This window comes from Ascaphus truei, chromosome 7, assembly GCF_040206685.1.
Source record: "Ascaphus truei isolate aAscTru1 chromosome 7, aAscTru1.hap1, whole genome shotgun sequence".
Taxonomy (NCBI): Eukaryota; Metazoa; Chordata; class Amphibia; order Anura; family Ascaphidae; genus Ascaphus; species Ascaphus truei.
The window spans coordinates 71,877,508-71,892,802 of record NC_134489.1 but is presented as its reverse complement, the minus strand read 5'-3'; the positions used below and the strand labels follow the sequence as shown (position 1 = coordinate 71,892,802).

Genomic DNA, 15,295 nt, shown 5'->3' with positions numbered 1-15,295 from the left:
TTGAAATCTATGAAAATGTTGATTTGGGGAATAAGGATTAGGTTTCTGTATTTATAATAACATAGTTCGTCTACTGCCCTCTAAACGGCTGGATAAAGGCAATGTTGCCCAAATCAAATATGGCGGCAGCAGCGTTCCGGCCCCTGTTATCGCGCCATTGCAGAATGCTTTCGGCTACTCAAGCTCGGTTTCATTTGTGTGCGCGCGCAGGCGTTCGTTTGCCTGCATCCTTCCAAACGCAGTCCCGTTGCCGTGGATACTGTTGCGGAAGTGCTCCCTGTGCGGCCTGTCACCCGGACGCGCACTTCCTGTTTTTCTGACCTTAACCTTGCATGAGGGGTTCACGTGTACACGGAGGGTTTCCAGCTGTGCAACTCGGGCATTAGATACCTTCTCTGAGAGCGGAGCCATGTCTCTGGTTACTGACGCCTTTGTCTCACAGATAGCAGGTAATCCTGGTTTCAATGTCACGATGTGCTAACTGGACGCTGCTCCTGTCAGCAACTACTTAGAATCGGTTGGAAGTCCTCAGCCATGTGTGTTCCTATCGTTATTCTTCAGGGATGTTTCACGATTTATATCGTGTGTTCAATGGCTGGGCAGATAGGAACAGCATCCGACCTGCACAACAACAAATGTCACTTGATGTACAATGCATTTGGGTTTGGATAGGGCTGCTTCAGAGATGTCTCACTGGGGCAAAATAGTGAGATTTAAGGGTTTAGGCTTCCCAAAATAAGATTTTAATGGAAAAGTGCAGCTTGTTATCAGGGTGATTTCATTAAAGACTGAGACTGCTAATGCTAAATAAGTCAGTTGGACGCGAAAAGTCATTGAGTTGCCAAATCTGCTACTTTATAGGGTCTTTATTGGTTGAAGTGTAAGGGTATTTGTTTTTTTATTACTTCTTTTTATTAATCGTTTTGCATGGGGAGGGGGAATACACATAAGGAATGGGGTATATTAATGCATGTAATTGGGTAAAATCACAGGGGGAGAGTACAACATTTGTACATATACAATATATAATACATCAGTTTAAACATGGTATACATCACAGCATCCAGAGTATTTTAATCTTGGTACGGAGATATACCAGCATGGTAGTGAAACCATTTAGGTAAGCAGAGAGTTTTTCCGCATATACTATATGACATGTTATTATTTACTTGATGCAGGATGGGGGAGGCAGTTTGTTTCCAGCACTTGGCAATAGTGTACCTAGTGGCATTTAAAATTTGTGAGATGAATATGGCTTCATTTTTGTTGTCTATGGCAAGGGTGAGCAAACTGGAGGGCGGGAGATTTGTCTAGGGGGGTGCGGGCCGCTGCAGAGGTCCAGCGCTCTTCCCCCAGGCATTTAAATGCTGGGGGATCGCGCGAGGCCTCTGCAACAGGAAAACTTACCGAGATTCAGTAGCTGTGGCGCGTCTCCATGGCAACGCGGCGTCAAATGACCTGATGTCACGTGACACCAGAGCGTCATCTGATGCGGTGGCAGGTAGTGGGGGTGGGGGGCGTGAATCCGGAGCAGGCCAGGTAGGGGATGCAGCAGGAAAAGTTAGTGCTCCACTGGTCTATGGGTTTCCTAATCTTGTGTATAGGGGGTCATGGGGAATATTGACCTGCAAGCAATTCGTTCCATAGTGGTTGAATTTTAGAGCATGATCAGAATATGGGATGTATAGTCCCCATAACACCGCAGTCACGCCAACACAATAGGGAGACACCTGGGAAAAAGAATGTAACCTGATAGGAGTCATGTACCATCTGTATATTAGTTTGTAAATGCTCTCTTTGATCACGACACATAATGAGATTTTGGAGACGACCTGCCATATATCCAAGGCTAAATTGGTGTTCAGGTCCTTCTCCCAGGAGGTCATATTTGTTGGGGGCCTGGTTAATTGTGATGGGAGCCAGAATGTAGTATAAGGTGGAGGTAATCCTCTCTGAGGGATTGCTATAAACACCAGTTTTCAAATGGAGTAGGGATCATGAGATCGATCTAAACGGGTTGCATGGGAGAAGGAGTTGGTTAACGGAAACCTAGATTTAAGAGTTCCATAAATTACAAGCAAAGAACTTTACTGGGTTTTTACAGATCCCAGTTGGTCTAGATTTTGTTGACCCAAAGATGATCCATAATTCCAATTGGATAGCAAATCAGGTTTTCTAGCTCAATCCACCGCTTGTCAGACAGACTTTCATGCAAACTAATCAGTTGCTGTAGTTGAGCCGCTATGTACTATGTTTATAAATTTGGGAGCGCCAGACCTAACTTATTTATAAAATGTTTTACCAGGAAGTATTACATTGAGAGTTACCTCTCGTTTTCAAGTTATACCTGGGCATAGTTATGATGTTTAAAACCAGAGACAGAACATGAAACACAGACAGAGCTCAGTGCTACATCCATTGACACAAATACATGGTACAGTGCCTATAGATATAGATAGATATCTTTTGAATAAAATGGTCTTTTAGTTTAACTCTTTGGCCAAAGTGTCGTAAGCCCTTGAGCCCCTCCAAAGCAGACCACGTCTCAAGGGTCCTAAAACTAATATAAATTCTTAATAACCTGTACATTACCAGGAAGAATGATTTTATAATAAATCTGTCAAAATTAGTTGCATAGTTCTAAGCCTGATTGAAGCTCTTATTAACCTGTACAATACCAGGAAAAGCACTCTGTATTAGATTTGTCGCAATCAAACTGCATGCAAGTTCCCATGAGTGTGGAAGGTGAAATGGAGTGAGCTTTAACCATTTAAAAGTGGGAGGGGGTGAGCTTCAAACCTGGGAAGGAGGAGCCACCCTCCAAATCAGCTGGGAGCAGCTGAACAGAATTGCAAAACATACAGAACCCCTATAAGGTCATATTGAACCCCCAAAATAACCCTTGAGACGTGGTCTGCCTTGGAGGGGCTCAAGGGCTTATGACACTTTGGCCAAAGAGTTATACTAAAAGACCATTTTATTCAAAAGATATATATATATATATACTGTACCGTGTATTTGTGTCAATGGATGTAGCACTGAGCTCTGTCTGTGTTTCATGTTCTGTCTCTGGTTTTAAATATATATTGCCATGCTCAGTAGCGCTCCTCTGACACTTATACGCATATATATATATGTTGCGGTTATTTTGGGGGTTCAATATGAGCTTATAGGGGTTCTGTATGTGATTCATACTTATGATGACAAATACATAGTTACGTTAGTGAAAAGGGTATACATTATATACAAGACATTGCATGCACAGTTAGAGATAGTATATATTATAGGTGTATGTAACAGTTACAGACCAGATTAAAGTGTGAGACAGCTTTAGTTTTGAAAGAACTTCGACTGGTGGTGGTTGTGAGAGTCTCCGGTAGATTGTTCCAGTTTTGGGGTGCTTGGTAAGAGGAGCAGCAGCAGCCGGATACTTTGAACCTTGGGACCATGAACAGTCTTTTGGAGTCAGATCTCAGATGATAAGTGCTGCATGTGGTAGGGTTGAGGAGCTTATTCAGATAGACGGGTAGCTTGGCCAGAAAGTATTTGAAGGCAAAAGACAGAAAAGATTAACTTTGCGCCTAGACTCAAGTGATAACCAATCTAGTTATTTGAGCATGTTGCAGTGATGTGTGTTATAGTTGCATTGGAGAATAAAACGACAAATTGAATTGTAGAGGGTATCAAGTTTACTAAGGTGGGTTTGGGGTGCCGAGCCATATACTATGTCCCCATAGTCGATAATTGGCATTAGCATCTGCTGTGCGATACGTTTTCTGACCAGCAGACTCAGGGAGGATTTGTTCATGTAAAGTACACCTAGTTTGGCATAGATTTTGGTTGTCAGGGTATCAATGTGCATCCCAAATGTTAAATGGGAGTCAAACCATATGCCCAAGTATTTAAAACTAGTAACAGGAGTTAGGGTGGTATTAGCGTTGGTTCTGATCTGGAGCTCAGTCAATGGAAGCTTTAAAAATGTAGCCTTGGTTCCAAATACCATTGTTAGTGTATCAAAACTTTTTTTTTTTTTTAAATCCAATTTTCAAGTCTTAAAGTCAGACTGAAGTATGTGTTCAAGGTCAGAGAGGCTGGGGCTGTGTGCATATAAGATTGTGTCATCTACATACATGTGTATTGAAGCTCCCTTACAAGCTGTAGGAAGATCATTGATGAACACTGTGAAGAGTAGGGGCCCCAGAACAGAGCCCTGTGGGACACCACAGGTGATATCCAAGGGGCTGGAATTAAACACTGAGTTAGACACATGTTGGGATCTACCTGATGGGTAGGAATGAAATCAGTTTAAAGCATGCTTCCCTATTCCAGAGCACTGGAGTTTAAGCAAGATAACATGATCAACAGTATCAAAAGCGTTTGCAAAATCTAGGAATATTTCTCCAGTGAGTTATCCCAGTTCCATTCCACACTGGATCTCATTGCAAACTTTTAGCAGGGTAGTTACCATGGAGTGTTTGGGGCGAAAGCCAGATTGGAATTGGCTAGGGAAATTTGTCTTGCTATAGTAATCGCTTAATTGGGAGTGAACACATTTCCCCATGATTTTGGATAGTATTGGGAGAAGAGAGATAGTGTTTTTGTCTGCACCATTGACTGCTTAGTTTTAATTTGAGGAGTGCTTGTGTAATCTCCTCTTCAGATACTGGGATAAATTGAAAATTGTGAGCAGCGTTAGGAGAGGGTGGGGCTATAGGGGTACTCTCGGAATGAGGTTCATGTTTGTATTTTGGGTTGGTTTTAGCTAATAAGTTAGTAGCACACCCCACAAAGTAAACTTGGGCTTGTAGATAATATTTTTGCGGACTCTGGGGCATCTATTTTGCCAAACAAATTTCAATATTTTGTACATTGTCTAGATCTTTCCGACAGATTTTGACCGGAAGGGTTTGAAAAAATAGAGAAATCTAGGTAGAATATTAATTTTAATAGTTGCTATTCTCCCAAACCAAGAGATTTATATGTGAGTTCCATGTTGCCAGGTCTTTTATTATTTGATTGAGGAAAGGTTTAAAATATGTAGTATATAATGTAGAATAATTCGTGGTGATTTGGATGCCTAGTTATTTACTGTGATTTGGATTCCATTTTTAAAATCAAACTTTATTTAGGAGTAATTTTACCATTTTTTTTTTTTTTAGGGAGATTTAGTGAGGGTATTTCTTACAGGAATTGGATAGTCGTTTAGCCGCAGGGTTTAGGCTATAAACTGTTTCGGGTTGGGGGTCTAAGGTTAGAAATCCCCCAGACTCCCTTGGTTACCTGCGACGCCCAACTGTTCAGGGCCAAAGGGCTGTGGCCAACTGTCCTATTCCCATGTCTTATCACTACTTTATTTACATGTGCAGGTTATAACCACTTTATTTTTCAATATTCAGTTCGGCTTTCTCTCTCTTTTTTTTTTTTTTTTTAAAAGAAATTGGTTATTATGGAAGAATCTTTTACATATATTTTTAAGTTGCTGTGAGCGCTGACTGAAATAAATATTTATAGAGTATTGTATGAGATGCACGTCTATGTTCTATATCATTTGAATAATACTTGGGACAAAATACAGCTAAATAACCTAATGAACAGAATGAGAAATTACATGTAATACTGCAGAATTCCTGTGAATTTAAATGATTTAGAAAAGCAAGCAGCAGAAAACTGCAGTTGTGATTAGCATTGGGCCATTACAAAAAATTCTCACATTATTAACAAATGTAACGTGATAACGATGTTAATAGATATAAAAATCTGTTGGCGGAAAAAAGACATTAACTTTGAAAGTTACATAGTTTTTAATTTCGTTTTTACAAGATAAGGTGTTTTGTTACCCAACTCCAGTTGCATGTCTACCACAAATCCCCAAGCCTCGTTCATCCCCTTGGCACATGTCATACAGTGGTTCAGCTGCATAAGAGGATTCTAGGGAGTGACATGCAAGTGAGCACTCAGTACCTTTAAGTAAAGGCAAATACTTGTGAAGTCCCTGCTTGCTTTGTAGATGCCCTCATTTTATTCAGTGCAGAGTTATTCTTCACTATAATCTGTGGTAACAACGGTGTTTCCGGTGCATTATCACTTCTGGGCACCAATCTTCTGAAAATTTGCTATGTTGCAAAATAAAATTGTACCTCCTATGACTGCACACTTTTCTCCTCTGTCTTACTCCACTCCCTCCAGCCTTACCCACCCCAGCTTTATCTTTGAATACTGACAGCATCTGCAAAGGAATACACTTGTTTTTATTGCAGGAGTGGGCGTGGAGTTCTTTGAGAGGGAGATAAGCTTTGGGGACTGTTATTGTACCAATGACCCACAATCCGATCTTGTCACTCTAGGACACATCCTTTTGATAATGAACACACATCAATATGAAGAACAGCTGAATATGTCCATATGCTTCTACCCAGCTAAAGCTGTTTTTTTTTTTGTTTTTTTTTTAAATATAGAGATTAGAGACCCTCCCCTCAAAAAGAAACCGTATTGGAAGTGAAAATCTACAAACACTGTAAATTCTGAGTCCAATGCCACCCCCAAATACCCATTTAGTCCTTTCAAATTTTCATTAGAAAAATCCATCGTTTCAGGACAGACTGCAGAATGTTATTCCTGTGGGTTTAACGTTCACTTTTTTTTTGTATTTAGAAAAAAATGTCCGGTGAAGGTTCTTTTGGGGCGTTTATAAAGATTGTTTGCAAAATTCTCCATCACACCCTGAGCCCCTATTATTGGCATTTTTAATCCCATATTTTCATGTTCAGTAAGGATCCTTAGGAGCAGACTTCTCAAGCGCCACTACAATTTAGCGCACCTAATTCACCGTTCCGGATCGGTTATGCTAACCCGTACCAGTGCTTGATAATCTGCCTCATCCAGTGAAAAAGGACCCTCCTTTTAGTTATTACTGTAGCTAGGAGGGCAACAGAGAAAGCTTTATGAAAGGGCAAGTACTACAGGAATAAGTGGAAAAGGTTTGAGAGGCTAATTCTTTGCCAATATTTGCAGACTGTTATTTAGCATTGCTGATAGTACAGTAAAACGTGTGAATAGTTACATTTTGCAGGAGATAGTATGTAGATAAATACAGCGTTGTGCTGCAGACACTCATCCATAGAAATGAAAAAGTTGCTCTCCGGAGAACAATATTGGCTTTGTAAATATTTAACGTTGTACAGGGTGGCCTTGTAAATAGTTAACCTTTTCATTGGGTCGTCTTTGAGTTTGGGAGTCTGCTCATGAAATTGAGATTTGGTGTAATGAAAAAGAGAGCACCGAAGCATTCTGCTAATTCGCTTTCTTATGAAACTCCTTGGCATGTCGAGATGAGCAAGTCAGCCAATCAAAACGCTTCTAATTGTGTTCTTCCTGGCTCCACGGTTTTCTAATTTTAATGAGATACGGGTTTGTGAAGCCATTGAGTTCTCGACTGTGCGTTCTGCTTCCTTGCTATTGATATTTTGAGAGTGCCTGTGCAGTAGTTAATCATCTCACAGTGAGACTTCTCACAGGGCTACACACCGCAAAACAGAACTGTATGCTTGGTGAGTAAAATACCGACCCCTGAAATTACCACTGTACACTTCAAGACCCATCCAAAGTTAGTCCTTCTAATAGAAAATATCTTAAACCAGTCATTTTTCTCGGATTACCTGGCTTCAGAGATTTTATAACTTTCGGCTACGCAGAAGATTAACATTGCCACTGGCACATTATTGAATAATGGCAAACGCATTGTAAAATACACCACGGTTGTAGCTTCTATTAATACTTTTAGTGCATCTTAGGGATGTTATAGTTTTTTCATTGACTCAGGCAATTAATGTTGCTTTTGGCCATACCGAGGCAGTCCTCGTTTTACAACGCTTCGTTTTACAACGAATGGCTTATCCAACGCTATGCAATGCATACCTATGTTCATTTTTACAACGCCAAAACGGCTTATCCAACGCTCTTATGACGCTTTGCAACGTTTTTGTGTGTATATATATACACATTCACATAAACAACGTTGCAAAGCGTCCTAAGAGTATGTATGTGTGTATATATATATATATATATATATATATATATAGCGTAATATATATTACATTATGCTATATATATTACATTATGATATATATATATTACATTATGCTATATATATATTACATTATGCTATATATATATTACATTATGCTATATATATATATATATATATATATATATATATATATATATATATATATATTACATTGTGCTATATAATATAATACAGTATATACACTATATAATTTGTGTATGCTGCATATCTTATTGCCTGCATAAAATATTTGGTGTATTTTAGTGTTAAAAATGCCTTCAGGAACGGAACCTTTCATTTAAACAGTGTTCCTATGGGAAAATGTGTTTCGCTTTACAACGTTTCGCTATCCGACGCCATTTTACGTAACGCATTGTGTCGGATAACCGAGGACTGCCTGTATTTACTTCAATATTTTGCCCCAGAATATAATATCCATAGGTGAGAAATGATACGGCCCAGGCTGCTTAACCCCTTCTGTGCAACGTGTTAAGGGCCACTAACGGGCCAGGTTTTAAAGCTGCAGACCAAGCAATTTCCTACTTGTTTTTTTTTCTTTTAAATAAATCCGTTATGTACTTTGAGCAAATACGTGTAGCATTGAAAACCCCCCCAAAAAAACAACTCTGAATTAAAAATGTTATGTATTATAATGTAACAAGCATCTTTTGTTTCTGTAGTAACCATTTACAAAATCACATCCCCATCCTCTTCTGAAACAGACTCTGGCACACAGATTTTTGAGCCCCGCCCTTTCTCTAGCAGTGCACCAATTGTATCTAGTGACTGACTGGTCACATGATCTTCCCCACAAAACTTTGCATCTTTTGTCCTCTGCTGCTGCACTGACAGCCATTTAGTGAACCCCAGAGCCGAATCTTCGATGATCGATCGGCAATTTTGCCAATTACTTATCATTGTGTGGATTGTATTGATGCACATATTTAAAAGAAAATTTAAAAAACGGCAGCTTGGACTGCTGCTTTAAGGATATCCCTGCTTCAGCACAGTTGAAGACTGGACCACTGGTTGAGCCACCTGTGCTAAAGCAGGGATATACTGAAAACCTTAACTGTCAGTGGACCTTGAGGATTGGAGTTGCCCACCCCTGACCTAACAAATAAAATTGTATGATGGTGAAAGGTATAAATATTCTGCATGCCAAATTTGCTGAGAAGGTAAAATAAGCATCTGCTTTAGAGATATATTTATACCTAATTTAAATTATTTTCCTATTGCCATTCTTAATCAATATTCAGAATATCCAAAGCAATCTGAGACATGGGTAGTTGTGGTTTCAGGTCTTTCGATTTATTGAGAAATGTCAAAATGTTGTGAGTACATCGCAGTTATGCTTTCGAGCTTCATTTAAATGTTAAGGGCTTTAAAAAAAATAAATATAAGGAACAACTGTTACAAGTTATGGAAACTATTGAAGTGAAGAGGTTTACCCAGGGGTGGGCAACGCCATGATCTGAAAATTGCAGGGAACCAGGGATGGATCGAACCCCTGTTGAAAAACACAGGCGTAGGGATTCCCATGTACAGTATTGAAATTAAAAAGAATGCTGCAGTAGTTACAAAATTGAAGTACCAACCAGGTCTTGTACCCAAACGTACGTAGCAACATATATTGGATTTGCAATATAGTTAGAGAGCTCAGATATGTAATATAGTTTCTGCCTTTTGTAACAGTTGTTCCTTATATTTAAAACGCATGTAAACACATTTTAAATGCATTTCAAAAGCATAACTACAACGGATATGACAGAATATGCAATACAGGCATCATTACAATTGTGGGTTAAACCTTCACTCTTATTTTGGAAAAGTAGCACATTTTGGACCTTGACTGCATGCAAAAAAAAGTCTCAAATGTGTCCAAATCGCAAAAAATCACCAAAAGTGAATTTCCCCAAAAGGAAACACGTGTTCATATAGGCACATTGTTCCTGACTGGTCCAAACTTAGACAGAAATGTTGAACCACAGTACATTTTCTTATATCATTATGGTGATGTACTTGTTTACATTCTTTTAATACTGTTATCTCTGCACATTGTTTGTTTGCTGCACATCACCATTTAACCCATGGTACTAGTGTCTCATACAGTACCACATCATCACTCCTAGGAAAGAATGCGTTTTTTTTTAATTTGTTTTTTTTTTTAGTTTTTTTATTTGGCAGTTTTTGTTGCAAGTTTTGTATAGTTTAGAATTGGTGACCGTGTCCATATAAGCAAACATAATCGAAGGTATGTATAAAAAATGTATTCTGCTTGGGAACATAAGAAATGTGGAATTTACATGTGGAAAGATTTCACTACTTATTACAGGTGACTTCAGGACTCACATTTACCTAATTGCTATTATGATTATTTTTCATTTGTAAAGCGCTAACATATGTGCAGCACGATATAGAGGAGATGCAGAGTGACATTGATGACATAAACAGAATGACATACAAGTAAGGGCAGATGAGCGCAAACAGACACACAAAGTAATGGGGGCCCTGCTCTTTAGAGTTTGCAATCTGTTGAAATAATAATGCAGCAACAGGTCCAGTGATTGTTGCAGTGATTAAGGCTGTCTTTCATTACTTTCTGGATGACCACAATCTAAGGCAGGGGTGGCCAACGCCAGTCCTCAACAGGTCGATTTTAAAGATATCCCTACTTCAGCACAGGTGGCTCAGACTGAGCCACCTGTGCTGAAGCAGGGATATCCTTAAAACCTGACCTGTGGATTGCCCTTAAGGGCTGGAGTTGGCCACCCCTGATCCAAGGGAACTGGCAAATATGTCTCCAAGACAAAACGACTGGAATATTTCCCAGTGACGTATGGGATCTATATGAAAAAGGAATGTAAAGGCAATTGAAAATACATATTGTTTGGAAGTTGGAAAAGTTGCTTTCAACACGTCCTAAAAAAAACATCAGTGGTGTCTTGTAAAAATATTTTTTCTCTTTGTATCCCATAATAGAAAACGGTTTGAGGACTTCACTTAGAAGTCTCTAATCGGTGTCAACAATAAGAGTAAAAAGGAATTGTAGGAAAAAATATTTTGGCGGACTTGGTGGATATGGCTTTTTTAGAACTGATTTTTCTTTCAGCTTTTTTTATACATCCAAGTAGCATAGATTTGTACTTATTTATTGATTATTATAATGACCGATCATTTAAAAAAGATACCTGTGAGGATACATGACACTATAAACCTTTTTATACAATGAAGGCACCTCCTTTCAGTGGCTCTCACAAGGTGTGAAAGCATTCATGTTTTTCAATCATTTCCTGCACTCGTCATTTGATTACATTCTCGGATATTTATTTTACAAGCAGCCCAAATTAATTACTGATTAATTGGGAAGGCATAATAGATTCTGCTATAAGATTGTCTGAGGAAGTCCTCCCCCCACCCCCCACCCTCCTCCAGTTTGCAAGTGAGCGTTTAATCATCAATATATCTAACAAACATCCTTACTTTGAAACTTCTATTAAAATAGCTTAAGACTAATTTTCTCTGTCTTGTAAATCAATTTAATAAGGCAAAAAAAAACGCAATACAGACTGTAAGTTATTAGAAAATGTCTTCTATTTAGTCGAGTGAAGTATAAAATGAATTTTCTATCTGTTAAATATCCAGGAACATGTATATTACTATCAATATGATAAATTGTCTCTGTCTTAGAAAAACAAATATTATCCTTAGGGGTTTTTTTTTATTCACATAGCGCTTTATTTTTCTGTCTGGCTTTGAGAAACCTTGACAGAGATTCAAATAATTGAGACCACAAAACATGTCTTCTTAAGCTAAACAGTGTTCCTTTTTAGACCAGGCCAATTGGTCATCAGCCCTATCTACTTGTTTTTTGACCCTTAGTCGCCTAATGTTTTGAGTCAATTCTTTTACATTGATTTCTGGTATCCCTTATAATATTGATCTGCCCTTTTTATGAAGGTGGGTGGAATTGGCTGATGTTCAGACAGCATATAATTACCAACTTGGGTAATACTTCCCTTATTGATCATAACTAATGGAAGAGCTATTTTTTAACTGCTGTGCTTCTAAAATCGTGTATGCTTTCAATGCATTACTCGCGATTTTGATAGACATTGAGAAGATCTCTATACATTTTAAACACTATTACGGTGATAGGGGCTTTAACTATTTGGCAGTCCAAAGAAGAGTGTGTTCTGCTTGAAACAATATATATGTTCAGGACCCTCTCCAATGAAAAGGATATACAAAAAGTCCCCTTTTTCTTTAGAAAATATATTGTTAACTACAAAATATAGATGCTGAATGTTACATTGCTTATTTATTTGTGGATTATAATCCTTAAAACACTGAATGAGTGTTATTTTTTTTTTTTTTTTTTTTTTAAGTATCGTACAATCAATGGAAAATAAGGCTAACATACCTACACTATTCTAAGACATATGGGTTTATTCAATAATTGCAGTGTGATTGGTCAAATTGACTGGTATGGGATGGGAGTATCGCATGAGTGCAGAGTTTAATACATAAGCTCCATAAGGGGAGATTCCCTAGTCTCTGTTACAGGTTAATGCACCTAATCTGGTGTTAACTGGCATTCAAGTCAATGGCAGTAAACATACGATCGATCTGATGCGTTTACCCGTAAGTGTCCTCTGCTCCTAATGCCTCGTCCCCAGTGATCGTGATGCATGCACGGCGCAAACAAGAGATGGCACTCTATGGGGCCAGCCATAGTCGTTGTGTGCGAGTGCCTGATCAAGCGCGATGGCGCAACCACAACAAGAAACTTGTCTTTTGGTGCGGCGGACGAGCGATGGCAACGTCACGGCGGCGGTTCAGCCAATGAGGGCGAACTGGGCGTGTGACATCAAGGCCTCGCCACTGCCATGCCTCCCTATCGCGAGTGGTCTGAAGTCCACAGATTGCTGGGGGGAGGGCACGAGCACCGCTATGCGCTCCATCGCGCACGCGCTCACTGGGGCCGTAACCAACGTTCCTTGCCGAATGTAAGAAACAAAATTAAAGCAAAAATCTCCTTCCTTCCCCCCTCCCCCCCAAAAAAGAAAAATGAAGTGATAACATAACTTTATAGTTAATGTTGTGCTGATCTACTTTTTTTCAGACTTCACAAAATCGTACTTTTATTGCTGAGTTTCACTGGCATCAGCAGTTACCATGTTAACCTGAGTGTGAATGGCAGTGGCCTTTTTAACTCCCAATAAGGCAAATTATCAGCAACTGATGTCTCCAGAATTCAACTACAGAATTGAAAAAGGATGAGATTGCTGAAAACAGGAGTAAAAAAAGAGCAGACTTTTTGTTTTGTTTTATGGCGAGTAGAGCGGATTGCTGCTTTTTTTAAAAACAAGCTTCATATACATGCCAGTGGTGCAAATTGAAGCAGATGCAATATGTCTCCTGTGTTTTGAAGTTACTTGCTCAATTTGATATTCACTAAAATCGAGTTAGCCTACTTAGTGCTTTCAGATTTGTGACGTTGAAAGCTTCATCACGACTCTGTGTTACTTGTATCTCAGTTGCAAGTGGCTACAGAACACTTCTGTTCCCTGATGATGTGGACCGCTGCTGGAACCCGACCTCAGCATTCCCCAGGATCATCGGTTAATGGTGCAGGGGGTGGGCAATAGGGAAGAATGATCACCTCTGCCCTTTTTTCCCTTCTCTGGAGCTGCTGTATCTTAGATCTTCACAAGGCTGCTTTAAAGAGAAATAAATCGAGAGAGATAGGCCTCTCAATTAATCAAGTGAATTTATTACAATAAAATTCTTGAAACATGTGATTGCGCTCACAAGAAGCCAAATGTAATGTGCATAGCCGCTCACTAATATCCAAGAGCTTCCAGAGAGATACAGCTCCGTGCCTTCGCTCATGTGTGGCTGGACTGTATGTATGTTGTTCACCTCCTCAATGCATTTTGTGTCTCCCACTTAATCAAGAGGGGCGTGTTCTCTGGAGAGGCAGCAAAATGCTTTCTTTTTTGCTGTGTCTCTGTGGACTGTTAGTTTGGCTACATCTGTAACTGCGCTTATTGGATCTTAAAGATATAGACTTCTGACATTTTCATCCTCGAGGTACCTTTGTTCAATTACAAACTCAGAAGTGGAATGTGAATCTTTTACACTTGCATAGAGCAGGGATGCTCAACTCCAGTCCTCAAGCCCCCAACAGGTCAGGTTTTCAGGATATCTCTGCTTCAGCACAGGTGGCTCGGTCACAGTCACAGGCTCTGTCTTTGACTGAGTCTCTGAGCCACCTATGCTGAAGCAGAGATCCTGAAAACCTGGCCTGTTGGGGGGGCCTTGAGAACTGGAGTTGAGCACCCCTGGCATAGAGCAGCGGTGTGCAAACGGGGGGGCGCGCCCCCCGGGGGGGGGGGGCAGGAGATTTTGCTGGGGGGGGTGCGGGCGGTTGCAGAGGCCCCCGCACTCTTCTCCACGGCATTTAAATTTAAATGCCAGGGGATCGCGTGAGGCCTCTGCAGCTGTTTACTTACCCAGATTCAGGCACGCTGTGCCACATCGCCATGGCAACGCAGCGTCAAATGACGCTGCAGGTCACGTTCCATCACATGACCCCGCAGCATCATTTGACGCACTCTAAGGTAGGGAGTGGGGGGGGGGGGGCGTGTATCGTGGCAGGGAAGACGGGGGCGAAGCAGGAAACGTTTGCGCTCCCCTGGCGTAGAGCATGCATGGAACATACATGGGGTGTACACAAATAAGCAAGAGAAGGATGCATTAAGAATAAGGCAATAAAGTAGCTCAGACAAATTGTATTCTACTTATTTCATGGGTCTTCAAATTAGGTATTGGGTTCATTCATATGTTAATTGTAGATGGGGATCATTCAAATATTAATAATGGCTGGTATAGGAGCACAAAGGCTTTTGGGAGCTAGCATTGCTGCTTTAATGTGATATCTGCAATAATAAGGCAGCACTAGAACATTTAGTGTGAGCAGGAATGGAAGACAGCTCCCTTTTTGTAGCTTGTGCTTAGCATTGTGTGCATTTCTTTTAGTGGATAATACAAAATGCAAGGATATTTATATTAGTACCCGAAACTGTTTTGTTTAACTGCACAACTGCCTTAAGGAGTATACAGTAGCTGCCTAAGAATAAACTGAGTTTGACTTTATTACAGTGAGAGTGATAAGTTTATATGGAGTTATTATAGCATTAATCAACTTGATGGATTGGAAATATG

General features: G+C 39.8%; 1 protein-coding gene across 4 annotated transcripts in view; it reads left to right on the top strand.

Moving 5' to 3' along the window:
- The first annotated feature begins 236 nt into the window (after window positions 1–236).
- MTX2 (metaxin 2) overlaps window positions 237–15,295 on the top strand; it is a 77,151-nt gene continuing 62,092 nt past the window's right edge. For 2 of the 4 annotated variants that reach the window (XM_075609000.1, XM_075608996.1), the window contains exon 1: window positions 238–449. In XM_075609000.1, the coding sequence (XP_075465115.1) occupies window positions 410–449 (40 nt within the window). In that variant the 5' untranslated portion in view covers window positions 238–409. Of the gene's footprint in view, window positions 450–15,295 lie in introns of all 4 variants that reach the window. The other 2 variants (XM_075608998.1, XM_075608997.1) reach the window with 2 other exon arrangements.